The sequence below is a fragment of the Macaca nemestrina genome, chromosome 2, assembly GCF_043159975.1.
Source record: "Macaca nemestrina isolate mMacNem1 chromosome 2, mMacNem.hap1, whole genome shotgun sequence".
In the NCBI taxonomy this organism is placed as follows: Eukaryota; Metazoa; Chordata; class Mammalia; order Primates; family Cercopithecidae; genus Macaca; species Macaca nemestrina.
Window position 1 is genome coordinate 20,755,945 of NC_092126.1, and position 27,238 is coordinate 20,783,182.

Genomic DNA, 27,238 nt, shown 5'->3' on the forward strand with positions numbered 1-27,238 from the left:
CCAAATTCAAGGGGAAAGGATGTTGTGTAAGCTATACATTCTACGAGCCCGAGATGTTTTGAAAGAGAGGTAAGCATGGTGTTGCCACCAGGCAAGGAGTGAACAGCTCTATCCAGGAAGACTTGGGCAAGTGCTTGCCAGGAGGGTAAGTCACGCCCTGACCCAAGCTCAGGAGCAACAGGCTGCAGATGCCCAGGTGTGGAAAGACCAGACACCCAGAAGATAGACAAATTGGGGACCCAAGAGAAAAGGCTCTGGGTTTTGAACTGGATTCTGAATGTACATTTCTTTCATATGAAGTGCTGCTTGCTTCAAGGTGCCTACTATTAAGTTCCTGGTCTTTGCAACTATTGATGCCAAATCCATCTCTCCACCCGTTCTCCAAGAGTTGATTTCTGATACAGGCCGCCCGCTCTGCTGCAAAGGGAATGGCGGCAAGCTGCGGCAGCTTTCCACTCCTCCCTTGGAGTCACCTGGGCTTGCTTTCTCTGTGCTGGCTAATTTGTCTCTTGCAAACTTTTCTAGGAGTTGTGCTAATGGTAAGGGGGTTTAGAATCTCTTGGGCCTAGAAAAGCTGCTCCTTTTTTGCCATGTATCATGATATTTTGGGTGTAACATGGGAAAATTTGCTTGGGCTGTTACTTCATGTTAGATATCATTTGGATTAATAGTTCATATTCAGAAATTACCTAATTTGTAATGACAAATTTTATTCATTTAGCAAAATTCATCTGTATAATAGGAATAATTATGAGGATTAAAAGAGTATGTACAAAGCAATTAAAACTATGCTTGACACATAGCAAGTGTTTTATAAATTACTATTTATAATTACTCATGCAATTTTCGTAACTCTTGAGTTATATACTATTATTATTTCCATTTTAATGATACAGAAACTGATGCACAGAGAGATTGAGTAAATTTTCTAAGATTATGCAGCTAGTTAATGGGAGATTTAAACTCATAGAATCTGGCCAGGGAATTTGTTCTCTTAACCACTAAGCATTGCTGGCTCAGCCTGTTGTCTTTTGGTGGTTGTAGATTGGCTGCCTGAATTGAGATAGAAAAGTAGTTTTATAGGATGGAAGATTTATTATTAACACTTTGAAAATTTGACTGTGGCTGGCATATGATAAAAAAGGATTTTAGTTTTGTTAACTATTAAACAATGTCTTTATTATAATCCATTTTTCTGTAAGCTGACCTTATAAAAAGTCAGGCATATTCACTTTGAATAAAGAAATGATTTTTTTTTTGTTTTTATTTTTTGAGACAGAGTTTCACTTTTGTTGCCCAGGCTGGAGTGCAATGGGGCGATCTTGGCTCATTGCAACCTCTGCCTCCTGGGTTCAAGTGATTCTCCTGCCTCAGTCTCTCGAGTAGCTAGGATTACAGGCATGTGCCACCATACCTCGCTAATTTAGTATTTTTAGTAGAGGCAGGGTTTCTCCATGTTGGTCAGGCTGGTCTTGAACTCTTGACCTTGGTGATCCACCTGCCTCGGCCTCCCAAAGTGCTGGGATTACAGGTGTGAGCCACATTTCCGGTGTGAGCCGGAAATGATGTCTTCATGCTGATTTACATTAAATACTTTAATGAAATAAGACAACAAGTGCAACATATTATAACTTTGTTTGGTAATATATGGAATATATATGGAATAATTTACTGAAAAAGGATTTTTTTGTTTTGTTATACTCTGCTTACCTCATCTGTAATAATTTAGCTAATTATAGAACGTCCTTCATTTGTACTTTGGAAAAAACAGGATATTTGTCTATACCATGCTCAACTTTATTGTGGTATCAGAAAAAAATCTCAGGGTTATCCCAATTATAGACAAATATTGGTAAGTGAAACTATTTGAATACTGATAACCTGACAATTTATTATTGCAAGTGGAAGCATAGTCAAGGTGTTGTAGTTACATTTTTACTTATGGTAAATTTGCTAATATATTTTAATGTATTTTATAAATATGATTGAGTAATCAGGATGTTCAGACTGATTAAAAGTGATAGAATCTTCTTTATTGTTATATCCCTAACACCAGGAAAATAGTGTGTACACCTGGTAAATATTGAAGAATGAATGAATGTATGATGACTCATTCTCAATTTGGGCACCCTGCTCTATATCAGAGTGTTCTACCTGGATCCAGGAGCTGTCTAGTCAGCTTGCACGTTTGAATCACATGAGAAACTTCAAAACCTCCTGATGCCAGGTGTCACCCCAGACCCATATCTGTTTTAGGTGCTGGGGTAATAGCACTGAACAAAAACAGGCAAGTTCCTGCTTGTGTTGAGGTGACATTACAATCAAGGGAGACTAAAAGTACATAAATAACTGTCAGATATGATAAGTGGTGTTACAAGCTTTGAAGAAAAATAAAACAGTGTAAGGTAGATGTTCAAGTCAAAGATACTTGATTTGAATCTTGGAAAACCCTTACATTTGAAAGGGTTGTTATCTTAATCATTGGCCTGGAAAAAACCTCATTCTCCTCATCCTCCCCATATTTTGTTACTTTCTTTATCCCGTGTTGAATTGTGATCCTCATGTACTCTATGCTTCTATTTCTGTAGCTTCCAGCCATTAACTTCAATAGTGCCCAAAATAGCATGACGAAGTCTGAGCCCGCCATCAGGGCGGGTGGACACAGAGCTCGGGGTCAGTGGCATGAGTCCACAGAAGCTGTTGAACTTGAAAATTTTAGGTAAGAAATCCAGCATCTCCTTCGTCTTCAACAACTTATTCTACTTAGCTCACAGTTTTATTTAAGTTTATCCCAGGGCCTAAAATTAAAAACCCGCTTCAGTAGTTACCATAGAGATTCTTAAGTTAATATTTTTAGTTAGTGCTTAAACCATTCCCAGAAATAATATGCAAATAACAGGTTTAATGGGTACAGGTGGAACTGACCTGGGAGATTTAGGACACTCTGCTGACATGCGTTTGGCATTGCTCAACGAGGAAGTGGTTCCAGATTATTGACCTGGTTAGGCTTACCCAATCTTTGTCTGTCTAGATCTTGCCAGTAATGAGACGGCATAAAAGGAGCCGTTGCTGGGAACAGATGTGGTGGTTAAAGTATGTGGTTGTCAAAACAACTGAGGTTTTCGGTTGAAGGGGTTGCGGCACACCTCTAACATTGAAAGTGTCAGATAATGTTCATCTCTGTTGCCACGCAGACCCCTGCAAAGCTCCACGTTCTTGTGGGCCACTCCCGTCTCGGGAGCTGGTTCTCTCAGTTTTACAGTGTGCTTGGGTCATTTGGCACTAAGTACCATGTAAATAGTGAGCGGCATGAAATATCAATATGAATATTCTAGAAGGATCGTTTGTTTATTTGGCCTAGATTTTGTTTTTGTTTCCCTGTCATCTTATGACGATGAATTTAATAGTATGGGAAAGTTACATGACATTTCATGGGTTCATATTTTAAAAACATATTTTTAGTGAGGAGCACTTAACTACTTAAAAAATTGTCATATGGTGAGTACCAGTGCCCGTGTACTAAGAAACCATTACAGCCCTCAGGTGACTAGGATGGGGACATGCTGTCCAATGGCATTTGAAAGACAGAAGGCAGAACATTACACATGGCAACATAAGGTTATACTCATTTCCTTTGAGGTTGTATGTTCATGGAATTCCAGCTTATTTGTCCTAGATCTTAAAATTAGTTTTATTTAATTACGTGCAAAAATATCATATCGTGTATTTGGTAGCAATGTGACCATTTTGTTTATTATCCCTTATCCTTTTCCAGTTTTAAAATAGAATGTTTTAGAGGTATTTTTAACCTCTTTGGTGAGCTGTAAGATCAGCAAAAAGAAGCTGAAGCTGGAATATCTTAGAATTTTGTTAAACACACACACAAAAACCATATAAACAATCAACAGTGACAGTCAACATGGCTGAAGGTGTATAAGCTGTGTTTAATAAACTCTTCTTATCTAGAAGGAATTATAAATGATGACCACTGGTGTTGACAGTGAGATCAGCCAGTGGGATCGAGGGTATGTGGAAAAGTGGAGAGGGAATTCTTCTCTTCCTGTTACACAGTTGTCTAAATAATGTGCCCCAATCATTCTTTCTCTCCATTTACCCTTTTCTTCCTCCAACCAATTTTAGCTGTTAGTGTTTATAGGGAATAATTTAATGGATATGGTAAAAGGAAATACATACGCTTTACTATATTTTATTTTTAACCTTATAATTGAATTTCTAGTTCCTATTTTAACAGTTGATATTTGCTTTTAGCAACATGTTAAATGCAAGTCTCCTTCAATATTTGCCTGAATCCTCATTAGTATACTGGTTAGTAATGAAAAAAACATTACCTGAATATAGATGATCTTTGTCTGCATTGGCGACTTTGAGACAGCCTAATCTCTATAACAAAATCCTTTTCTGTTTGTTTCGTCTCAGTATAAACTACAAGAATGAGAGAAATTTCAGCAAACATCCTCAGCATAAACTATTTCAGGAGATCTTTACAGCCTTGGTGAAAAATAGACTCATATGCAGGTAAGATTGTTCCTGGAAAACAGGCTTTTACTCAAGAGTGGCATATGTCATCTATCTTGTCTCTAGAACATGATTTGAAACATTTCCAGGATTGAACATGTCATTAAAGGAGAGAAGGAGGTGAATGAGTAGGCATTACAGATGATCTTATTAAAATCACTGATGAGGTACTGAATTTAGCTGAATTTGATGACAGATAAGGAAAAATGGGAAAACACTCAAGTTATGTTTTCTTTATTTTCTTTGAGTTTGGATACTGAAGGAGGAGTTTATTGTGTGGGATCTTATGAAAGAGACACTGGACGACACCACGGACAACATTCTCATAGTGCACTTTTGCAGTTATTTAATGACTGATTAAATGGACTGCGCAAGCCTTGACCTTGAGGAAAGAAAGGATGAGTCTGTAAAAACCAGCCACAGCCTCATAAAGATGTTTCTTCTTTCTTTCTTTGCCTTGTTAACACGGGTGCAGTGTTGGGACTGTAGAGAAAGAATTAGTTAACAAGTCCTCTTGATTCTCTCTCACAAATATCAGCGGTTTTCAGGGAGCCATTGATTGTTGCTGGATTGCAGTCAGGTCTGAATTTTCTGTCCATTCTGAGCTGCTTCATAGAAAAACTGGGTATGCTGCTGCCAGATGCGAAGGAGGCTCCTAACAGTCTGTCACGATAGGGTCCTGTCTTTTGCTCTTTTCAGGAGGCCCATACTCTTCCCACATGCATCAGCTGAAAAATGCCTATAAAGAATCTTAAGTCTTCCTTGTCACTTTGTGACTTGATTGAGATATGTGAATTCCATCCCAGTGAAAATGGAAAAACATTATTTCTATTGTGAAAAATAAAAATAGGAGTATTAATAATTTAATACCTTGATCAAAATAAAACTGACTTGGCCCAGTGCAATAGCTTATTTTAAGTAGAACAGCATTCTGATGGGTCCTCCATGACGAGTCAGCTACTCGATACATGCTTAATTGATGGCCTCATGTCTCCATCTTTTGGATGGGGTCATTTAGCATTATGTATTTAAGTATTGGACTTAAATGACTGTCCTATACATTAGTTTTCTTTAAAACAATACACAATTGAGACTGCATCTGTCACGTCTTTGTACTTAATTTAAGCAGAGGATTATTAGACTGGCTCGGATGATACAAGAAGCCTAAAATCTTTACCAAGGTTATGTAATTGGGTCAGTGTTCAGTTCTTGATTACACACTCAAAGATTGTTCAAAGATTAATGAACACTGCAAATAACCTGAAGTTATGTGTATATATATATATATATATTTCAACTGTTTTTTGCTTAGATTGAACAGAGTGAAACAACGGTAGTAGCAGAATCATTATGCATAAAACAGTATTAGGAAATAAAGTTTTTTTTTTTTTTTTTTTAAAGCCTGCTCACATGGACTCTTCAAGGGATGCCCAGTAGACTATTTATTGGGTCAGTACTTTGGGGGAAGGCACTAGATGCAGAAATTGTTAGGGAAAATAACTGAGCACTGGTTGGCATCAACTAATTGAAAAAGATCTCAACAATTCTAAAGTTGAGAGATCTCTTTTCAGAGTGTTTTAAAATTCTTAGTAATTGAAGGGGCGTCTTAGGCTGGATGAAGTTACTGGCTGGTAACAAGAGCAGTCCCTGGAAGTCTTCAAACTAGGAAGAGATAATTGTAGATCTCTTTGCTTTCATAGTACGAGATGGAATTTAGGAATGTCGAACATCAAGGGCGTCCTTTAATGTCATCCTGTGGCTGCTGACAGCTTGCTATGTTCAGTTCTATTCTAAAAGCATTGGGTAAAAGATGGCTTAAATATAAAGGTTTTCCATTGTGCCTCACCCCATATAACCTTGCTAAAATAGCCGGGATCATCCGTCCTTTTTTTTCTTCCCCTCTAACTTTAGACTTATAGAAGAATTACACCTCAGGACCCTTTCTGATATGGCTTGTTATCCCTTTGTTTGCAAACATCAGATTTAGTGTTGGGTTGAAGGTTTAGATTCAATTTGATAAACAAACTGGTAAGCATCTACTATATGTAAGGAAGGGATTAAGTAAGTGGTAAAGAAGGGTGAAATTTAAAAAATTAACAGGACATATGGTCCTTTTCTCCCTGGGAACTCAAATTCTACTGTGATCAGCAAGACAATTACCCAATAAAGGAAAATGTACTAAATATATACAATTTGTATTAACACAACTAACTAAAGGCTGCATGAGATTGGGGGTGGGTGGGAATTTGGGTCCTTGGCCCAATTATGGTTGTAGATAAGACTATAGATAAGACATTCAGCATGTTATGCTACTCAATTTTGCCCTGAAAAATATGACTTACTGGGAATTTAGTCTCATTTGTGAAGTGTGACCCCTTTCAACTCACTTCTCAATGCCTACCCAATTGGTGGTAATGTTGCTCTTGTATTTTACTCACCCCAACTCTAGCCTTTCCCTAAATCATACTTGTGGACACCTCCTTTCTGTATTCTTTTCTGTGATTTGTAATTACTCCCCCATTCTCAGAATGAAACTGCCAGATGGCATCTGAAACTGGAAAAGACTTGTTAATCCAGAGTCAGATAAGGTAACACTGCAAATACCTCACAGTAAATCTCAAAGGACAAGGGAAAGTGTCATCCCTGAGCGTGGGGTTACTCCTAGTTACACAATGGTAACTAATCTTTTTTAAAAAATCCTTGTATAATAGTATTTATAATATACTGCTATATAATATTTTACATATTTATGGGGTACATGTGGTATTTTGTTACATACATAGAATGTGTAATGATCAAGTCAGGGTATTTGAGGTGCCCATCACGTTGAGGATTTGTCATTTCTATGTGTTGAGAACTCTCTTCTAGCTACTTTGAAATAGACAATACGTTGTTGTTAATTATAGTCACGCTACTCTGCTGTCAAATGATGGAACTCATACCTTTCGTTTAACAATACATTTGTACCCGTTAACCTACCTCTTTATCCCCCCTTGCACTCACCCACCCTTCCTGGACTCTGGTATCTATTATTCTACTCTCTATCTTTATGAGACTGACTTTTTTTTAAGCTCCCATATATGAGTGAGACCACACAATATTTGTCTTTCTATACCTGGGTTATTTCACTTAACATAATGCCTTCCAGTTCCATCTATGTTGCTATAAATGATGTGATTTTTTTCTCTTTTTTATGGCCAAATAATGTTTCATTTTGTGTGTATACTACATTTAAAGAATTCATTTGTTTGTTGGTAGACACTAAGGTTGATTCCATATCTTTGCTTTTGTGAACAGTGCTGCAATAAACACATGAGTGCAAGTATCCCTTTGTTATACTGATTTTTTTTTCTTTGGATAGATACCCAGTAGCAGAACTGCTGGATCATATGGTTCTATTTTTATTTTTTTGAGAAATCGTCATAAAGTTCTCCACAGCAGTTGCACTAATTTGCATTCCCACAAACAGTGTATGAGTTCCCTCTTCTCCACATCCTCATCTGTTAGTTTTTTGTCTTTTAATCGTAGCTGTTCTAACTGGGGTAAGATGATATCTCATTGTAATTTTGATTTGCATTTCTCTGATGATTAGTGATGTTGAACTTTTTTTCATGTACTTGTTGGCTATTTGTATGTCTTCTTTTGAGAGTTGTAAATTCATGTCCTTTGCCCACTTATTTTATTTTATTTTACTTTAAGTTCTGGTATACATGTTCAGAAAGTGCAGGTTTGTTACATAGGTATACATGTGCCATAGTGGTTTGCTGCACCTGTCCACCTGTCGTCTAGGTTTTAAGCCCCACATGCATTAGGTGTTTGTCCTAATGCTCTCCCTCCTTTTGCCACCCACCCCCCAATAGGCCCCAGTGGGTGATATTCCCTTCCCTGTGTCCATGTGTTCTCATTGTTCAACTTCCACGTATGAGTGAGAACATGCGGTGTTTGTTTTTCTGTTCCTGTGTCAGTTTGCTGAGAATGATGGCTTCCGGCTTCATCTATGTCTCTGCAAAGGACATGAACTCATTCTTCTTTATGGCTGCATAGTATTCCATGGTGTATATGTGCCACATCTTCTTTATGCAGTCTATCATTGATAAGCATTTGGGTTGGTTCCAAGGCTTTGCTATTGAATATAGTGCTGCAATAAACATATGTGTGCATGTGTCTTTATAGTAGCATGATATATAATCCTTTGGGTATATACCCGGTAATGGGATTGCTGGTTCAAATGGTATATCTGGTTCTAGATCCTTGATGAATTACCATGCTGTCTTCCACAATGGTTGAACTAATTTACACTCCCACCAACAGTGTAATAGTGTTCCTGTTTCTCCACAACCTTGTCAGCATTTGTTGTTTCCTGACTTTTTAATAATTACCATTCTAACTGGCATGAGATGGTATCTCATTGTGGGTTTTGTTTTTGTTTTTGTTTTTGTTTTTGTTTTTTTGAGATGGAGTCTTGCTCTGTGGCCCAGGCTGGAGTGCAGTGGCCTGATCTCGGCTCACTGCAACCTCCGCCTTCTGGGTTCAAGAGATTATCCTGCCTTAGCCTCCCAAGTAGCTGGGACAACAGGTGTGCACCATCACACCCAGCTAGTTTTTGTATTTTTAGTGGAGTCAGGATTTCATCATATTGGCCAGGCTAGTCTTGAACTCCTGACCTCGTGATCCTCCCACCTCAGCCTCCCAAAGTGCTGGGATTACAGGCATGAGCCACCATGCCCAACCCTCATTGTGGTTTTGATTTGCATTTCTCTAATGACCAGTGATGATGAGCTCCTTTTCATATGTTTGTTGGCTGTATAAATGTCTTCTTTTGAGAAGTGTCTGCTCATACCCTTTGCCCACTTTTTGATAGGGTTGTTTTTTTCTTGTAAATTTGTTTAAATTTCTAGTAGATTGTGGATATTAGACCTTTGTCAGATGGGTAGATTGCAAAAATGTTCTCCCATTTATAGGCATGGGCAAGGACTTCCTGACTAAAACACCGAAAGTAATAGCAACAAAAGTCAAAATTGACAAATGGGATCTAATTAAACTAAAGAGCTTCTGCACAACAAAGGAGACTATCATCAGAGTGAACAGGCATCTTTGCCCACTTTTTAATGGTATTATTTGCTTATTTTTTGCTATTGAGTTGTTTGAGTTCCTTGTATATTTTGGATATTAGTCGCTTGTTGATGAATAGTTTGCAAATATTTTCTACCATTTAATAGGTTGTCTCTTCACTCTCTTGATTGCTTCCTTTGCTGTGCAGAAGTTTTTAGTTTAATATAGTTCCATTTGTCTATTTTTGTTTTAATGTCTGTGCTTTTGAGGTGTTAGCCATAAAATCTTTGCCTAGATCACAACCTACAGAATGGGAGAAAATTTTTGCAATCTGTTCATCTGACAAAGGGCTAATATCCAGAATCTACAAAGAACGTAAACGAATTTACAAGAAAAAAAACCACCCCATCAAAAAGAGGGCAAAGAATATGAACAGACACTTCTCAAAAGAAGACATTAATGCAGCCAACAGACATATGCAAAAATGCTCATCATCGTTGGTCATCAGAGAAATGCAAATCAAAACCGCAATGAGATACTGTCTCACGCCAATTAGAATGGCGATCATTAAAAAGTCAGGAAACAACTTAGGATGTGGAGAAATAGGAACACTTTTACACTGTTGGTGGGAGTGTAAATTAGTTCAACCATTGTGGAAGACAGTGTGGCAATTTCTCAAGGATCTAGAACTAGAAATACCATTTGACCCAGCAATCCCATTACTGGGTATATACCCAAGGGATTATAAATCATGCTGCTATAAAGACACATGCACAGGTATGTTTATTCCAGCACTATTCACAATAGTAAAGACTTGGAACCAACCCAAATGTCCATCAATAATAAACTGGATAAAGAAAATGTGGCACATATACACCATGGAATACTATGCAGCCATGAAAATGGTGAGTTTGTGTCCTTTGCAGGGACGTGGATGAAGCTGGAAACCATCATTCTCAGTAAAATATCACAAGGACAGAAAACCAAACACTGCATGTTCTTACTCATAAGTGGGAGTTGAACTATGAGAACACGTGGACACAGGGAGGGGAAGATCACACGCCAGGGCCTGTTGGGCAGTGGGGGGCTGGGGAAGGGATAGCATTAGGAGAAATACCTAATGTAAATGATGAGTTGATGGGTGCAGCAAACCAACATGGCACATATATACCTGTATAACAAACCTGCACATTGTGCACATGTACCCTAGAACTTAAAGTATAAAAATAAAAAAAGAAAAAAATTAAAAACTAGTAATCAAAACCCTAAAAAATATCTTTGCCTAGACCTTCCTATGTTTCATAGGAAAGTGTTTTCTCTGTTTTTATTTAGGAGTTTCATAGTTTTGAATCTTAGTGTTTAAGTCTTTAATCCATCTTGTGTTGATTTTTGTATATAGTGAGAGAGAGAGGGGGGTCCAGTTTCATTCTTCTGCACACTGATACCCAATTTCTTCTACACCATTTATTGAAGAGGGTGTCCTTTCTGCAGTGAATGTTCTTGGTGCCTTTGTTAAAAATCATGACCAAGTGGGATTTACACCAGGGAAACAAGAATGGTTTGGCATGCAGAAGTAAATAAATGTTGTACATCACATCAACAGAATGAAGGATAAACAACATATGATCATCTCAATAGATGCAGCCACGTGGCTGTAAACATGTGGATTTGTTTTGGGGTTCTCCATTCTGTTCCATCTGTCTATATGTTTGGTTTTATACCATTACCATGCTGTTTTGGTTACTATGGCCTTGTAATATATTTTGAAGTCAGGGAGTGTGATGGGTCCTGCTTTGTTCTTTTGCTCAGGATTGCTTTGGCTCTTCTGGTTCTTTTTTTGTTTCATATGAATTTTATGATTTTTTTTCTATTTCTGTGAAAAATGATCTTTTGATAGGGATTGCATTGAATCTATATATTGCTTTGGGTAGTATGGTCATTTTAATGATATTGATTCTGATTCACGAGCATGGAATGTCTTTCTTTTGTTTGTGTCCTCCTTAGTTTCTTTCATCAGTGTTTTGTAGTTTTCCTTGTAAAGATCTTTTACCTCGCTGGTCACATTATTTTTTCTAGGTATTTTATTTTTTTGGTAGCTATCGGAAGTGCGATTGTCCTCTTGATTTCTTTTTCAGCTATTTCATTGTTGGCATATAAAAATGCTGCTGATTTTTGTATGTTGATTTTGTATCCTGCGACTTTAATGAATTTATTTATCATACTTGAGTCTTTGGTTTTTCTAAATATAAGATCCTGTTATCTGCAACGAGGTACATCTTCCTTCCCCCACCCCCCCATTTTGGATGCGTTTTATTTCTTTGTCTTGACTTATTATTCTGGCTAGGACTTCCAGTACTATGTTGAATTTGAGTGGTGCAAGTAGACATCCTTGTCATGTTCCATTTCTTAGAGGGAAATCCTTCAATATGATGTTAGCTGAAGTTGATATTGTTATATATAGCCTCTGTTATGTTGAGGTATGTTCCTTCTATGCATAGTTTGTTGAGAGTTTTTAATCATGAAGGATATTGGATTTTATCAGATTCTTTTTCTGTATCTATTGAGATGATCATATGTTGTTTATCTTTCATTCTGTTGATGTGATGTATAACATTTATTTACTTTTGCATGCCAAACCATTCTTGTTTCCCTGGTGTAAATCCCACTTGGTCATAGTGTATTATCTTTCAGATAAGCTATTTAATTTGGTTTGCTAGTACTTTGTTGAGGATTTTTACATCTATGTTCATTAGGGATACTGTTCTGTAGTTTTCATTTTTTTGTTGTTCTATTCTTGTCTTGTTTTGTTATTAGGGTAATGCTGGCCCCATATAATGAGTTAGAATTCCCTCCTCTTCAATTTCCTGGAATAGTTTCAGGAGGATTGATGGATTGATATTAGTTCTTGCTTGTATGTTTGGTAGAATTCAGCAGTGAATCCCCCAGTCCTAGCCTTTTCTTTCTTTCTTTTTTTTTTTTAATTATACTTTTAAGTTCTAGGGTACATGTGCACAACGTGCAGGTTTGTTCCATATGTATACATGTGCCATGTTGGTGTGCTGTACCCATTAACTCGTCATTTACATTAAGTATATCTCCTAATGCTATCCCTCCCCCTTGTCCCCTCCCCACAATAGGCCCCGGTGTGTGATGTTCCCCTTCCTGTGTCCAAGTGATCTCATTGTTCAATTCCTACCTATGAGTGAGAACATGCGGTGTTTGGTTTTCTGTTCTTGCGATAGTTTGCTGAGAATGATGGTTTTCAGCTGCATCCATGTCCCTAAAAAGGACACAAACTCATCCTTTTTTATGGCTGCATAGTATTCCATGGTGTATATGTGCCACGTTTTCTTAATCCAGTCTGTCACTGATGGACATTTGGGTTGATTCCAAGTCTTTGCTATTGTGAATAGTGCTGCAATAAATATACGTGTGCATGTGTCTTTATAGCAGCATGATTTATAATCCTTTGGGCATATGCCCAGTAATGGGTTGGCTGGGTCAAATGGTATTTCTAGTTCTAGATCCTTGAGGAATCGCCACATTGTCTTCCACAATAGTTGAACTAGTTTACAGTCCCACCAATAGTGTAAAAGTGTTCCTATTTCTCCACATCCTCTCCAACACCTGCTGTTTCCTGATTTTTTAATGATTGCCATTCTAACTGGTGTGAGATGGTATCTCATGTGGCTTTTCATTTTTAAGAGACATTTTATTACTTTTTAAATCTTGCTACTCATTATTGGTCTGTTGTTTTTCATTTCTTCCTGCTTCAACTACTTGGAAAGTTGTAGTTTCCAGGAATTGATCCATTTCCTGTAGGTTTTTCAGTTTGTTAGCATATAATTGTTCATGATAGTCTCTGATGATCTTTTGTATTTTTGTGTTGTCAGTTGTGTATCTCCTTTTCCATTTCTGATTTTGGTCTGGGTCTTTCTTTGTTAGTCTAGCTAGTGGTTCATCAATTTATGTTTTTGAAGAACCAACTTTTTGTTTTATTGATGCTTTGTGTTGTTTTTTAGCCTCTATTTTGTTTAATTCTGCTCTGATCTTTTTTATTTCTTTCTGTCTGCTAATTTGGGGTTTGGTTTGTTCTTGCTTTTCTAGTGTCTTGAGGTATATTGTTAGATTGTTTAAAATCTTTCTACTTTTTTGATGTGAGTATTTTATTGCTATAAACTTCCTTTTTAGCACAGCATTTGCTGTGTCCTACAGGTTTTGGTATGTTGTGTTTCCACTTTCATTTGTTTCAAGAAATTTTTCTACTTACATTTTAGTTTCTTTATTGACCCAATGGTCATTCAGGAGCAAATGTTTAATTTCCATGTATTTGTGCAGTTTCCAAAGTTCCTCTTGTTATTCATTTTTAGTTTTATTCCATTCTGCTCTGAGAAGATACTTGATATGATTTCACTTTTTAAAAATGTGTTGAGACTTGTTTTTTAGCCGAACATGGTCTATCATGGAGAATGTTCTGTGTACTGAGGAGAACTGTATTCTGCAGTTGTTGAATTGTTGGATAAAATGTTCTGTTAATATCTGTTATGTTCATTTGATCTAATGTCCAGTTTAAATCCAATGTTTCTTTGTTGATTTTCTATTTGGAACCTCTGCTTACTGCTGAGAGTGGGGGTGTTAAAGTCCCTCACTATTATTATATTAGAGTCTATCTCTCTCTTTAGATCTAGTATAATTTGCTTTTGTTTTATTTTATTTTATTTTATTTTTTTTGAGACAGAGTTTCACTCTGTCACCCAGGCTGGAGTGCAATGTGCAATGGTGCATTTTCAGCTCACTGCAACCTCCAACTCCCAGGTTCAAGCAAATCTCCTTCCTCAGCCTCTCAAGCAGCTGGGAATACAGGTGCCTGCCACCAAGCCTGGCTAATTTTTGTAGTTTGTAGTAGAGATGGAGTTTCACCATGTTGGCCAGGCTGGTCTAGAACTCCTGATCTCAGGTGGTCCACTCGTCTCGGCCTCCCAAAGTGCTGGGATTACAGGCGTGAGCCACCGTGCCCAGCTGCTGTGGTTCTTTTTTAAGATATCTGTCTTTTTGGTAAATTTCTAATTTGTATCCTGAATTGTTTTTCTGATTTATTTATATTTTTGGACTTTTCTTATATCTCACAGAACTTCTTTTGAAACAATAATTTGAATTCTTTTTCCAAGATTTTGTGAATTTATTTTTGATTGGAATCTATTGTTGGATAATCATTCTCATTTGGAGGTGTCATATTTCCTTTATTTTTCATGTTTCCTGTGTTTTTACATTGATGTCTGCACAGCTGGTGTAATAGTCACTTCTAATGTTTAAAATTGGCTTTCACATGGGAAGACTTTTTCCTGACGATGAATCTACAATGTTGGTTGGGTAGTGTACTTTGGCGTTGATTCTGGGTGAGTACAGTTGTGCAGTCTCTGTATGATTTCTTTCTCTATAAACGGTGTCAGTAGTATCTGAGATTTCCTCAGCGGCTTAGGGTATAGTTACTACTGAAGGCTGTGGTGTGGTTTAGCCGGAGACTGGGACATCAGGCAGGCTAGTCTTCAGTCAGGGGAGGCATCGGTGGGACAGCCTGCCTATCCCGGGGACCCTGGATGGCATACACTGGCACTAGTCTTAGCAGGTCCAGGTGGGTCTATTTTTTGGCCCTCCAAGTGGCTTACTTGGATGCCAGTAGTGGCAACCATGGGCTGGACAGGTAGAAGGGTTCTCATGCCCCTGAGCAGCTGGTGTGTTATGAGTGATGGTAGTGGCAGTTGTAGGACTACCCTCTAGGTCCCAAGTAATGCATGCTGGTGTTGGTGGCTGCAATGGGCTAGGCAGGCTAGTCTCCAGGCCTGCAGGCAGCACATGCTGGTAGATGCCAGCTGTGGTTGTAGTGGCTTGGTGGGTAGGCTCAACTTCAGGCCCTTGGGAGGAGTGTTTAGGTGCCAATGGTGGTAGACTAGGCTGGGCAATCCCGTGGTCCCTGGACTGTATGCTCTGGCATGGAGGAGAGGGTGAAGCTGGGCTAGGCTAGCTGGTCCTCAGGGCCTTGCAGTTGTGTGTACAGGTGTTGGCCGTGGTAGGCAGGAATGGGGCAACCTCTAGGCCAGTGGCAGAATGCCACTGGGTGGTGTTGGTGGGGAGGCAATGTTTTTAGTGATGGCAGCCTACGCCAGCAGATGTTAAGCATGTGTGCCACTTATGGCTCAGCCCCAGGTATGGTAGCCCATGGTTGCTTGTTCCTAAGCCCTGGGGTCAACAGCCAGCTCTTCTTTTGAACCTCTGTCCCAGCACTGCTGGCTTCTAGGATAGTGCATACTCTGTTGGGGGTAGTGTTCTAGAATGGTGCCTCGCTCAGCCCTGGTGGTAGCCTGCATCTTGATCATGCCTCCTACCTGGCTGTGGTAGCCCACGGTTGCTTGTACCTAAGCCTTGTGGGCAGCATCCCATACTTCTCTCGCACTTCAGCCCTGGTGCTACTGGGTTGCAGGATAGCATGCAGTCTATTGAAGACAAAGCTCTTTTTTTTTTTTTTTTTTTTTTTGAGACAGAGTTTTGCTCTTGTTGCCCAGGCTGTAGTGCAATGGTGCAATCTCGGCTCACTGCAACTTCTGCCTCCTGGGTTTGAGTGATTCTCCTGCCTCAGGCTCCTGAGTAGCTAGGATTACAGGTGCCTGCCACCATACTCAGCTAATTTTTGTATTTTTAGTAGATACAGGGTTTTACCATGTTGGCCAGGCCGGTCTTGATCTCCTGACCTCAGGTGATCTGCCTGCCTTGGCCTCCCAAAGTGCTGGGATTACAGGTGTGAGCCACCGCACCCGGCCGTGGGTCAAGGGGCTCTCCCATGGCTAGAATTGCAGGAGTCCATGGTGATAATGTGGACCACTGAGGGTCTCTCACTCACCCTTTCCCTGTATTGTAGTCTCCCTTGGCTCCCAGCTGATCTTGGCTGAGCAGGCTGCCTCACTTCCTTCTCCTTCTTCCTTTAGGTATTGCCTGCCACTTTTCTACTGAATTCCAGTATTCTCTCTTGGGTGACCTATTTGAAGCGTAATTATCTACTCACTGTATTGGTTCTTCTTAGTGGAGGAAGCAAGTACAAAATGCCTTACTCAGCTCTCTTGAATTGTTACTCGTGGTAACTAATCTCAAGGTGTGGCAAGATACAGAAACAAATTGTGGTCTTCCAATCTTTTTTTTTCTGTCATGACGTCATTTGTCTGCAGTAGAGTTTGATTCCATTTCCATGTCATCTGCCTGAATAGGAAAGTACAAAAGGTGTTGGTATCCAAGACCAGGTTGTTATGAGCTGTGTAGGGAAGTAAAAGTTGTCAAAACGTTATCATATTCTCTAATGAATTGACCTCTTATAAAATTGACCTCTATTCAGGTATCTCTTGTGTATATCGGCTTCTCTGGAATTCCTCTTTGTTAGTCCATTCCTTGCTGATGTGAAGATTCTATATTACAAGGCAAATATTATTTACTTGTGAAACAAACTTGCAAATCTGGCTAAAGATGTAGAATTTTATGAAGTTTTTTTTTTTTTTTTTTTTTTTTTTGAGACGGAGTCTCTCACTCTGTCGCCCAGGCTGGAGTGCAGTGGCCGGATCTCAGCTCACTGCAAGCTCCACCTCCCGGGTTCCCGCCATTCTCCTGCCTCAGCCTCCCGAGTAGCTGGGACTACAGGCGCCCGCCACCTCGCCCGGCTAGTTTTTTATATTTTTTTTTTTTAGTAGAGACGGGGTTTCACCGTGTTAGCCAGGATGGTCTCGATCTCCCGACCTCGTGATCCGCCCGTCTGAAGTTATTGAAAGTGATGGAGCTGAGCTGGTGGAATATGACAAATAAGGCTCAGGCAGAAATAGGTCACCTGACAATGAAGCAAGAGAGTTTTTTTTTTGTTTTTTTTTTTGAGACGGAGTCTCACTCTGTCGCCCAGGTTGGAGTGCAGTGGCCGGATCTCAGCTCACTGCAAGCTCCACCTCCCGGGTTTACACCATTCTCCTGCCTCAGCCTCCCGAGTAGCTGGGACTACAGGCGCCCACCACCTCACCTGGCTAGTTTTTTGTATTTTTTTAAGTAGAGACGGGGTTTCACCGTGTTAGCCAGGATGGTCTCTATCTCCTGACCTCGTGATCCACCCGTCTCGGCCTCCCAAAGTGCTGGGATTACAGGCTTGAGCCACCGCGCCCAGCCAGGAAGAGAGTGTTAACAAGGAAGATGATGAGGCTTTGTTTGGAAAAACAAAGAATAGCAGAGGTCTTTGGGGAAAAAAAATAATGAATCCTTCCAATATATTCACAAAAATGAACTCTTTTTCTTGCAAAATCAAAAGTGAATGTTGGATCATGTTATTTGAATGTTTTTTCAGAAAAAGTGTTCCAAAAATGTCAGCAGAATTCATTCTTGCTTTGTTCTAGATACCAGGGCAATGTTGCAGTATAACTTAAATTTTGTTAAATGTAAAGTAAAATACATCTTGGTTTTATAATTTATTTTTAAAGATGTTTTTTCAGTCTTTCCTCCTGCCCTTTAATATGAAATTTGGTGTTATTTTGAAGTGGGTTTACTTAACTGGCCTCGTTCTGGTACTATCATTCTGGAATAACCAGGATATACCTCTTCCCTTGCCTGTAACTTTTGTATAGGTAAGCTTGCCCAAGGTACTCATTCTAGTTGGAATGAGTTGGAGGAAATCATTTAGTATTACCTCATTTGTAAAAAAATTAATTTATTTTTTCTGAAAAGAATGAGTTAGTATCCTTATTATTTTATACCCCAGTTTCCTGAGATATTTGCTGCAAATTTGAAGAAGTTTGGAAATAAGTCTGTAGGAAGTCTAGGTGAGAAATATGTTTGCACTATGTAGAAGAGAAAACTTCTTGAATTAGGAGAAAACATCACAATATTATTAGAAATTACCATAAAAAGTGTTCTGAGAACATCATAGATACTTATAACCAAGAGGATTAATATAGTTGTTTGTTTAGCTATCAGACAATTTGTTATCCATGTCCACTCCAGGTCCTAGATCATGAAAAAAGTGACTCTTATCCTTTCGAGCTTTACCTGGTCCTCAGCATTGACTATCCAGACTCCATCACAGAGGGAGGTTAGATGAGAGGACCAGAAGTTAGGATGCAGGGAGAATCTCTTCAGTGTTTTGAATAAGTTCTTGAAATAGATGAAGCTAATGAAGAGATGCTTTTTCTGTGGATTTATCTCTTCAACCAGTACAGAGGCCAACAGAGACCTCTGAAGATTCCTTATTGTCTAAGAAGGGAGAAGCCTGTTCACCTTGGTAAAGCCTGTCAGATAGTTCAGAACTTCCCTAGAGACAGAGTTTCAAGTTAGCACCATAAATTGGGCACAGATAAAGTTTCATAAAGTCCTCAAGAGTCTTAGGTTTGTGTATTTATTTATTTATTTATTTATTTATTTATTTATTTTTGGAGACAGGGTCTTGCTCTGTCACCCAGGCTGGAGTGCAGTGGCCCGGCTTACTGCAACCTCCACCTCCCAAGTTTAAGCGATTCTCCCTGCCTCAGCCTCCTGAGTGGCTGGGATTACAGGTGCCTGCCACCATGACTGGCTACTTTTTGTATTTTTTAGTAGAGACGGGGTTTCGCCATGTTGGCCAGGCTGGTCTTGAACTCCTGACCTCAGGTGATCCACCTACTTTGGCTTCCCAAAGTGCTGGGATTACAGGCGTGAGCCACTGCATCCATCCAGGTTTGTGTCTTTATGTACCAAAAAATGTTATAACAGCCCATTCATTAGGTGGTTCACATAGTTCTTTGAGGTCTTGTTCCTTCTTGGCCTCATCTCTTTATCCTGTCAGTGTCTCTCCTAGACTCACTGAGGTCAGAGTGAAATTTCTGTTCCTTTGAAAGTTATTCTTTTTGTTACTTCTGATCCTCTGACCGTGCTAGTCCTCTGCCTGAAGCACTCTATCCCTACCTCTTTGTAGGTCTTTTATCTCCTGCTCAAGCCATTGACACTGGTTTTGCTGGGGGAAGATTGAGGCTAAGATTGTTCATTTGGAATTTCTTTGCATTAAATTATTTTGATTGCTTTAAAAATTTTGGAAAACACAGAAAATTATGAAAACATGAAAATTTACTATTTATACCACCCTTAGAAACAGCTCTATTAACTTTTGCTGTATTTCCTTCTAATCTTTTAACAATTTTGTGCTTTTTTCCTTCACTTATCTGATAGATTATTATGCACATACAAAACTACATTCTGCTTTTACCCAGAGTATAACTTTTTAAACAGCTGGATCATTGTTTGAGAATGAAATTTGTCTTTTTGTCTCTCTTTTACTTGAAGCTTCACAACCTTAAACATAGACATGAAGCAAATAAGCTTTAACAACCCAACATCTCATGTAGTCCTCAAGCAAATGATGATTTCCCTTCTTCCCATCACCTAACTTGGAGCAAACATCTAGCTCTTATATTATTATTTCTCAAGCAATATTATCTAGGGTTTTTAGGTAAATGTGTACACATACACACACACACACACACACACACACACAGGCATAGTCAGCCCTTGATATCCAAGGGTTCTGCATCTCAGATTCAACCAACCGCAGATTAAAAAATTATTCAGGAAAAACAATAAAAAACACAACAATAAAAATATTTACGTAGCATTTACATCATATTAGGTATTATGAGTAAGATGATTTATAGTACATGTGAGAATATGTGTAGGTTCTGTGGATTTTGGTAACCATGGGGGTCCTGGAATTCCTGAGGATAACAACGGATGACTATATATACGAAAAAAGTCATGAAATTATAGAGGTAGTATGGACTCTGAAGAAAACCTTCTTAAGCCTCATTTGACAGATGTGGGAGATGAGTAAGTAAGGTCCAAGGTCCTGAGACAAAGCCGTGGCTGGTACTCTTTTCTCTTATGCCTCACTGATTCCCTTGTTCTTTACTAATCAATGCACATTTAAAATTTGTTTTAGGTGTGCACCAGGGAGAAGTATCACTTTGGTAACCAGACTTACTGCTTCTTGTGTAGCTCATTCACTTGGCTGTCAATAGGCATGAAATGAAAATGTTCCTACCTTTCCAGGAAAGAACTGGTTGTTCCTTGGCTACAGATAACCACCAGAACCAGTTTTAAACCTGGCCAAATCAATAAATGACAGTTTCTCATGAGTACAGGAGTTTCTGAGAGCCAGGCAGTAACTGATAGTCACATTCTGGGAGCCGCATTTCCACAGCTAAAAATCAACCAATCCCCAAACAGCCTTGTGAAACCTGGCCTTTCCTAAATTTTCCTATCCACTTTGCTCCAAGAAATGGGGCCTTCTAAGTACACTCTCTGTATTAATCTGTTTTCGTGTTGCTAGTAAAGACATACTTGAGACTGGGTAAGTTATACAGGAAAAAAGTTTAATGGACTTACAGTTCCATGTGACTGAGGAGGCCTCACAATCATGGTGAAGGCAAGGAGGAGCAATTCACATCTTACATGGATGGCAGCAGGCAAAAAGAGCTTGCATGGGGAAACTCCCATTTTTAAAAATCATCAGATCTCATAAGACTCATTCACTATCACAAGAGCAGCACAGGGAAGACATGCCCCCATGATTAAATGCCTCCCACCAGGTCCCTCCCACAACATGTGGGAATTCAAGATGAGATTTGGGTGGGGACACAGCCAAACCATATCACTTTCCTGTGCTATAAATTCATCTTTTGTTATACATATTGATTTGTGGGCTCTTCCTTCTTTAAGCATCTCAAAGTTAACATGTTTAAAACAGTACTTTTGATTTTTCTCACTCAATGTGTGAGAATGCCTCAGTTTTAGTTTTCCCCATCCGCTAGTCCAAACCCTCATCATCTCTTGCTTGGACTATTGCAGTAGGCTAACAGGCCTCCCTGCTTTGGATGCTTGGCTCTTTATACTCTGTTCTCAACATTGAATTTAGAAGGATTTTTTCAAAATCTCAGTCAGATTATGTCAATCCTCTGCCCAGAGCCTTCCAATGACTTCCCTGAATAAAAAATCCAAAGGCCCTGTTCTTATTTTGCAAGGCCCTTAAAACTTTGACTTCTGCTCTCTCTCTCACCCCAATCCCTATTGCTCTATCTTTGCTCACTCTGCTCCAGCCCTACTGGCTTCCTTGCTATTCTTTGCAGATTACAGTATTCCTCCTTCAGGGACTATGTATTAAACTACTCTGCTGTTCTGACCTAGACATCCAAATGGATCAATCTCTCAAATAACTCAGATGCTAATCTTACCAAAGAACTGTTCTGTGACTGTCCTAAAATAGCATGCCCAGTACTCAATAAATCCTTAACCTTGACTATTCTCCACTGGTCACCACCTGATATGCAGTTTTATTTGTTTTTGTGATCAGAATGTAAGCTCCATGAGTACAAGTGCATGGGTTTGTCCTCTGCCGTACTCCTGGGTTTATAACAGTACTTGGCTGGTCATAGTTGATGAGTATTTGTTAAATATTTGAAAACATTCTGAAATTTTCATTAATTATGTAGAAGAAATACCTCTAAGAATGCACATTTATGTCCTGATTTTAGGGGCCAACATGATCCCATTTGTATTTGATGGGTTTCTGATTGGGTGTACATTCCATGCTAGGTTTAGTAGGGGACACAGAGAAAGAACAAAGACCTATTAAGAATAGCAAAAAAAGTCAGTGAGAATCCCCTAAATAATCATTTAGGATGAATTTCTTCACATATATTCTTGTGTTTTGTTTTAAGGTTTGCATAGATGTGAATTTTACTTTTTCAACTATCTAAAAAAATAGGACTCTGTCTCATGAATTTGAGGTAATACTTATTTTGAAACAGACTTGAATTCCTCCATTTTTAAACATTGAGTCAAAGATGGCAGATTGTTTTGGTTTATCTTGTGTGTTAATGAAAACAGTGCTACAACATGGAAAGGGCTGTGACATGAAAGAGACAGAGTGTGCTACAAATGACGGTCAACGTTGTCACTCCTGCCATTTGCATCAGTTCCTGGGTTCAGTTAACCCTGCTTCATTATAATAGCACAGCTTCGTGGACTGAGTTTTTACTTGGAACCCTCACATCACATATTTGTTTCTGTTACTGTGTAAGAAGTTGAAACCCCGGCTACTCTTTCTCTTTTCAAATAATGTGTCTCCAGTGCTTTTCCTTCTTTTTATATTGATGGCAGAAGGTGGCACCCGATGCTGACAGCAGAATGGCAGGTGATCATGGATGGGGGTGGCGGGAGCTGATCACGCTGCCATGTATTAATAGTCCTGTGAAAACAGTGGCATAAGTTCAGTCATAAGAGGGGACAAATATTTGCCCGCTCATGAATTTGCTTCTGTGTGGCTGCTATATTGAGACATGGCCTCAAGAGAAATACTATCTTTGCAGACAGACAGACTTTTCAGGGCTGCCCCCATGCCACTCTGCTGAACGCTACTGTTCCCATATTAAACATATCTGCAGAGTCACTTTCTCTTCAGCCATCCCCTGTACAGACTTATGTGGAGGGGAGCGATGGCAGGAGCACAGGAGTGGGAGTCTGGCACCTGGCTCTATTACTTATTGTGTAGCTGTGGGCCAGACGCTTAGCTCCTCCAGGCCACAATTGCTGAGTCAGTAAAATAAAGGTGCCTGTCTTTACAACCTGTCACTATTATTCACAGTAATTCTCTGGTTGCACTAAGCTGTGTGTTTCCTAGTCCCTCAACTCTTGGCAAACATATATATGTTTATATGTTTATATATGTGTGTATATATATGTTTATATATGTGTATATATATGTGTGTGTGTATATATATAGTCTTACAGAGCATGCAATTCCCCTTGAACACCAGCACTTCATCCCATGTGCCCCGTCCTTGCAGTGGGTTAAGGGCTGAGAGCCAGGGAAGGAACAACTGCTCTTTCAGAGGTCAGCGCAAAGAGAGGAGAAGCCAGAGGACTCAGACACCAGGAATTCTATTTACATTTACAGCAGCAGAGGCCACGTAGAAATATTAATAGCTTTGGGCTTCAGTTCCCAAATTACAAAACAAAACAAAACAAAAATGCCATTTGGTTGGAACAGAAATTTCAACTCAGGTTTTTCTGAAACTCTTTATTTATATATACTTCTTTATTAGTTAAAAAAAATATTCTGGAATTTTTGTTCTTTTCTTTTTCCTGGGAGGTGGAAAGAAAACAACCTTTTTATATTTATATTAATATGAAAAATCACTGGAAAAGTCATGAAATTTCCTCATGATGACTGTATATGGCTAACAGTAAAAATACCAAGTGTACACATATTTGTAGCATGAATCATCTCTTAAAATGCCCCATGGCTTTTCCTTTAAATAATGAAAAGTAATTAGCATTCAGCATCACTAGGTTGCTAGCAGCTGTTGCAACCTGATCATTATTTCTGTTAGATCTTTGGGATGTAGTATCTTTGCTCTACAATTCAGACTACATGCTGTCTTTAGCTAACTCAACACCTGAATGAAAAACTTCTCATGAGCCCTCTTCCTAATTATAAAAATTAAAGATATCCTCTCTGTATTAGGAGCTTTAGAATAACCATATTTTTAATAAGTGCCCTTATAGATTTTGAATTCACAATGTATTTCAAATTTGGCTTATTTTTCTCAATGCAGGGTATGTCCGATCTGAAGTCAGGATGAACCCATAGTACAGTTACTAATGTGGCCTTGGATAATTCTGCCTGGCTGGCAGTTTCGGGACTGGTTGAATCCTGACTCTATTTTCAGAGGAAACTGGGCTTTGTCCCCTTGGCAAAAAGGGGTCACTGGCAAGGTGCTTGGGCCAGAGGAGGGGCCAAGGTGTTGATGGCAACTGTGGTGGGCAGCACAGCTGCCAGGAGTCTTGGTGATGGGAGGAAGAGTAATTCTTAGCCAGTGATATTCTTTGGACATCTTACTCAACATCGGGGGACTCTAATCTATAATGAGCACTCAGGAATATAAGGCTTTGGGAAGCGCCTACTATCAACCTCCTTCCCATGAAGTCAGCCTTTGTAGATGGAAGGAATGGTGAGTGACTTGGGGTGGAGTGTGAGTGGGGTGGGGTAGGGAGTAGCACCTCTAGTGGCAGAAACCACAGATGTTCATCCTAACTTTGAGGAAGATGGTTGTCATTCACTCAGGTTTGAGATGTGCAGGTTTGGGGGCAGAGCTGAATTTCTCAGGGTCATAGAGGAGACAAAGATGAACTGTACCCAGAGGCAGAGGATCAATATGGGACAGGCCAGGCCACGGGTGGCTTCGGTCCACAGCTCAAGTAATTGCTCTGTTTGACAAGGGGGCAGATCTTTATTCTTGCTGGATACACAATCAGCTCAGTTGTGGAGGTAGGAGATGTGGGAGAAATTATATGGATTCTAGTCTAGAATAGCTTCCATTATCTCCCTCACTTTTTCTTGGCTGAGTATGAAATAGAAGATGCTTTGTGTTTTAGGCTTTCGTTAACATGTGTACTAAGCACCACTATGGAACTAGCTTAGAGGGCAGTGTGAGCAAGTGTCACCTGGCCAGGACCACCTTCTGCTTCCAAGTTCCAGTGCCTGGCAGCACTCAGCCTCTCTCTCACCTCAGGAGTTCAGTCTGTGCTATGTTGGCCACTTCCACACAACATACACTGTGGTTAGAAAAACTACAGGTGACTGGCCTCATATCATGGAGAACATCTTTCAAATTCTTTATGAGGTTCCAGGGTTGAAAAGCCACAGAAGGCTTTCATGGGAAGCACCTTAGGCACTGGACCTTGGCCCAGCCATGTAATGAGAAGGTCAGCGTGACTGGGAGGGAGTGAACAAGGGGCAATGGAAAGACATGAGGCCAGAGGTGTAATGGGGAGGCCAGGCCCTGGAGGGCCTGTGAGTCATGGTATGGACTGTGGTTTTTATTCTGAATGAGATGGGGTCTGTTGGAGGATTTGGGCTGAGGTTTGACATGAATGGACTTGTGTTTGTAAAGAATCATCTTAGCAGATGTGAGAGAGTAAAGGAAGGGGCAAAGCTGGAAGCAAAGATGCCAGATAGGAGGCTTTTGCAATGGCTCAAGCAAAAGATGATGGTGGCCTGAGCCCGGGTGGTGGTGGAGGAGATAATGAGAAGCAGATAGGTTGTGGAGACAGATATTTTAAAGGTAGAGCAGACAGGATTTGTGGAGGAATTGGCAAAGAATGTGAGGGAAATAGAGGAGGCAAGAAAAACACCAAGGGTTTCTGTCTGGTCACCTAGATGACTGGAAGGATCAGGCTTGAGGAGGAGTTCATAAAGTCAGTTTCAGACATGCTAACTATCAAACTGAGATTCAGGAAGCCATGGGTTCTAGTTTCAGTCTGGGCTCTGTTGCTCCAACTTTTTGGGTACAAGTATCCTCAACAACTGATGCGAAATGCACCTTGCATTGTGCACATTCTATGACCTATGAAGCAACATTGGGAACTGACTGAAAAGCTTTAACATTTGTCTGCATTTACTACTAGCTATAACTGGATGTGGGACAGCTGAGCAACAGAACAGAAATTGTTCACAGTGGTCAAGCAGGGTCAGGACGGGATGTGGGCGTCACCAAAGAGCATAGACTATCCCTACCCCAACTTCCTCCTTCCAAGCTAACCTCAGCTTCTGAGCTCGTAGAGTCATGTCAGTGGAGGGATTCTGTCTTGACTGATGTGTTCCCTTAGGTTTAAATCTAAGTGAGAGGTGCCTAAAATGAGACCAATATGTGCTTACCTTTACCACACTGATTTAAATCAGAGAACTGGTCATCCATGTGTATTTGAGTAGCTGCTGGGTGCAAGGCCTTGTGACCACCTCTGAATTTGATTAGTGTCTGACTTCTTTCAAAAACATTGCAAAATTGCAATTGTCCTTATTTTAAAGACCTTTGAAGGTTGCAACTAAATCATTCTTTGCTAAAGAAACGTACTTTTTGAAAGCCTCTCAAAATGCAGTTGAGTGAATACTTGTAGCATTTGATGACGTTGAAGTGATACTTTTAAGTTAAATAGTTCTTTAGAAATCTGATGATGGTATTTTGGATACTGGCTGTATTCAATATTTGAAGCAAAAATCCAGGTGTTTTTTTTTCCCCCCTCTGAACAGACCTGTGGCAAATACACCTTCAGTTTCTGCCATAATATCACTTATCCAGTGACTGTGACTTCGATTTCAAAGGGTTCCGCTGAATCTCACTATAGAACTGTAGGGTAATATTGGTGCTTTGCCCAGAATCCTCCTGTTCTCACCCTTTTGGTTTTGGCACCTTCCTGTCCAACAACACTTGCACCAGCCACCCTCAGGTTCCTTGAGTCTGCCTTGCCTGCAGGCACAGAGCCTGCAGGCACAGAGAGCCAGTGGGAGTGTCTGGGAATGTTCCATCAGTCCCTCCTGCAGCTCTTAGCTAATGGCAACAGCTTCGGTGGTATAGAAAAGCCCAGTGCTGTTGCCTCAGTATAGGACAACTCTGAGTGGTAACTTACATTCCAGAGCCCCACTGATTGGGTTAAGAGGAGATTTTGCCTGATGTCATACCCTTGCTTGGATTTCTCCTCTTCCCTTTCCTGTTTCTGCCACTCTCTTACTGGTCTCTCCTGAGGGCATGTTTTCAATCATGAATTTGCA

The 27,238-nt window shown here is 39.8% G+C and overlaps 1 protein-coding gene across 20 annotated transcripts in view; it reads left to right on the forward strand.

The window, feature by feature from the left end:
- The window catches only part of LOC105488951 (NIMA related kinase 10), a 271,931-nt gene that overhangs the window by 23,041 nt on the left and 221,652 nt on the right, over positions 1-27,238 (forward strand). For all 20 annotated transcript variants that reach the window (XM_071090803.1, XM_071090804.1, XM_071090789.1 and 17 more), the window contains 2 exons: positions 2,589-2,719; positions 4,438-4,536. In XM_071090803.1, the coding sequence (XP_070946904.1) occupies positions 2,589-2,719; positions 4,438-4,536 (230 nt within the window). The remainder of the gene's footprint in view (positions 1-2,588; positions 2,720-4,437; positions 4,537-27,238) is intronic.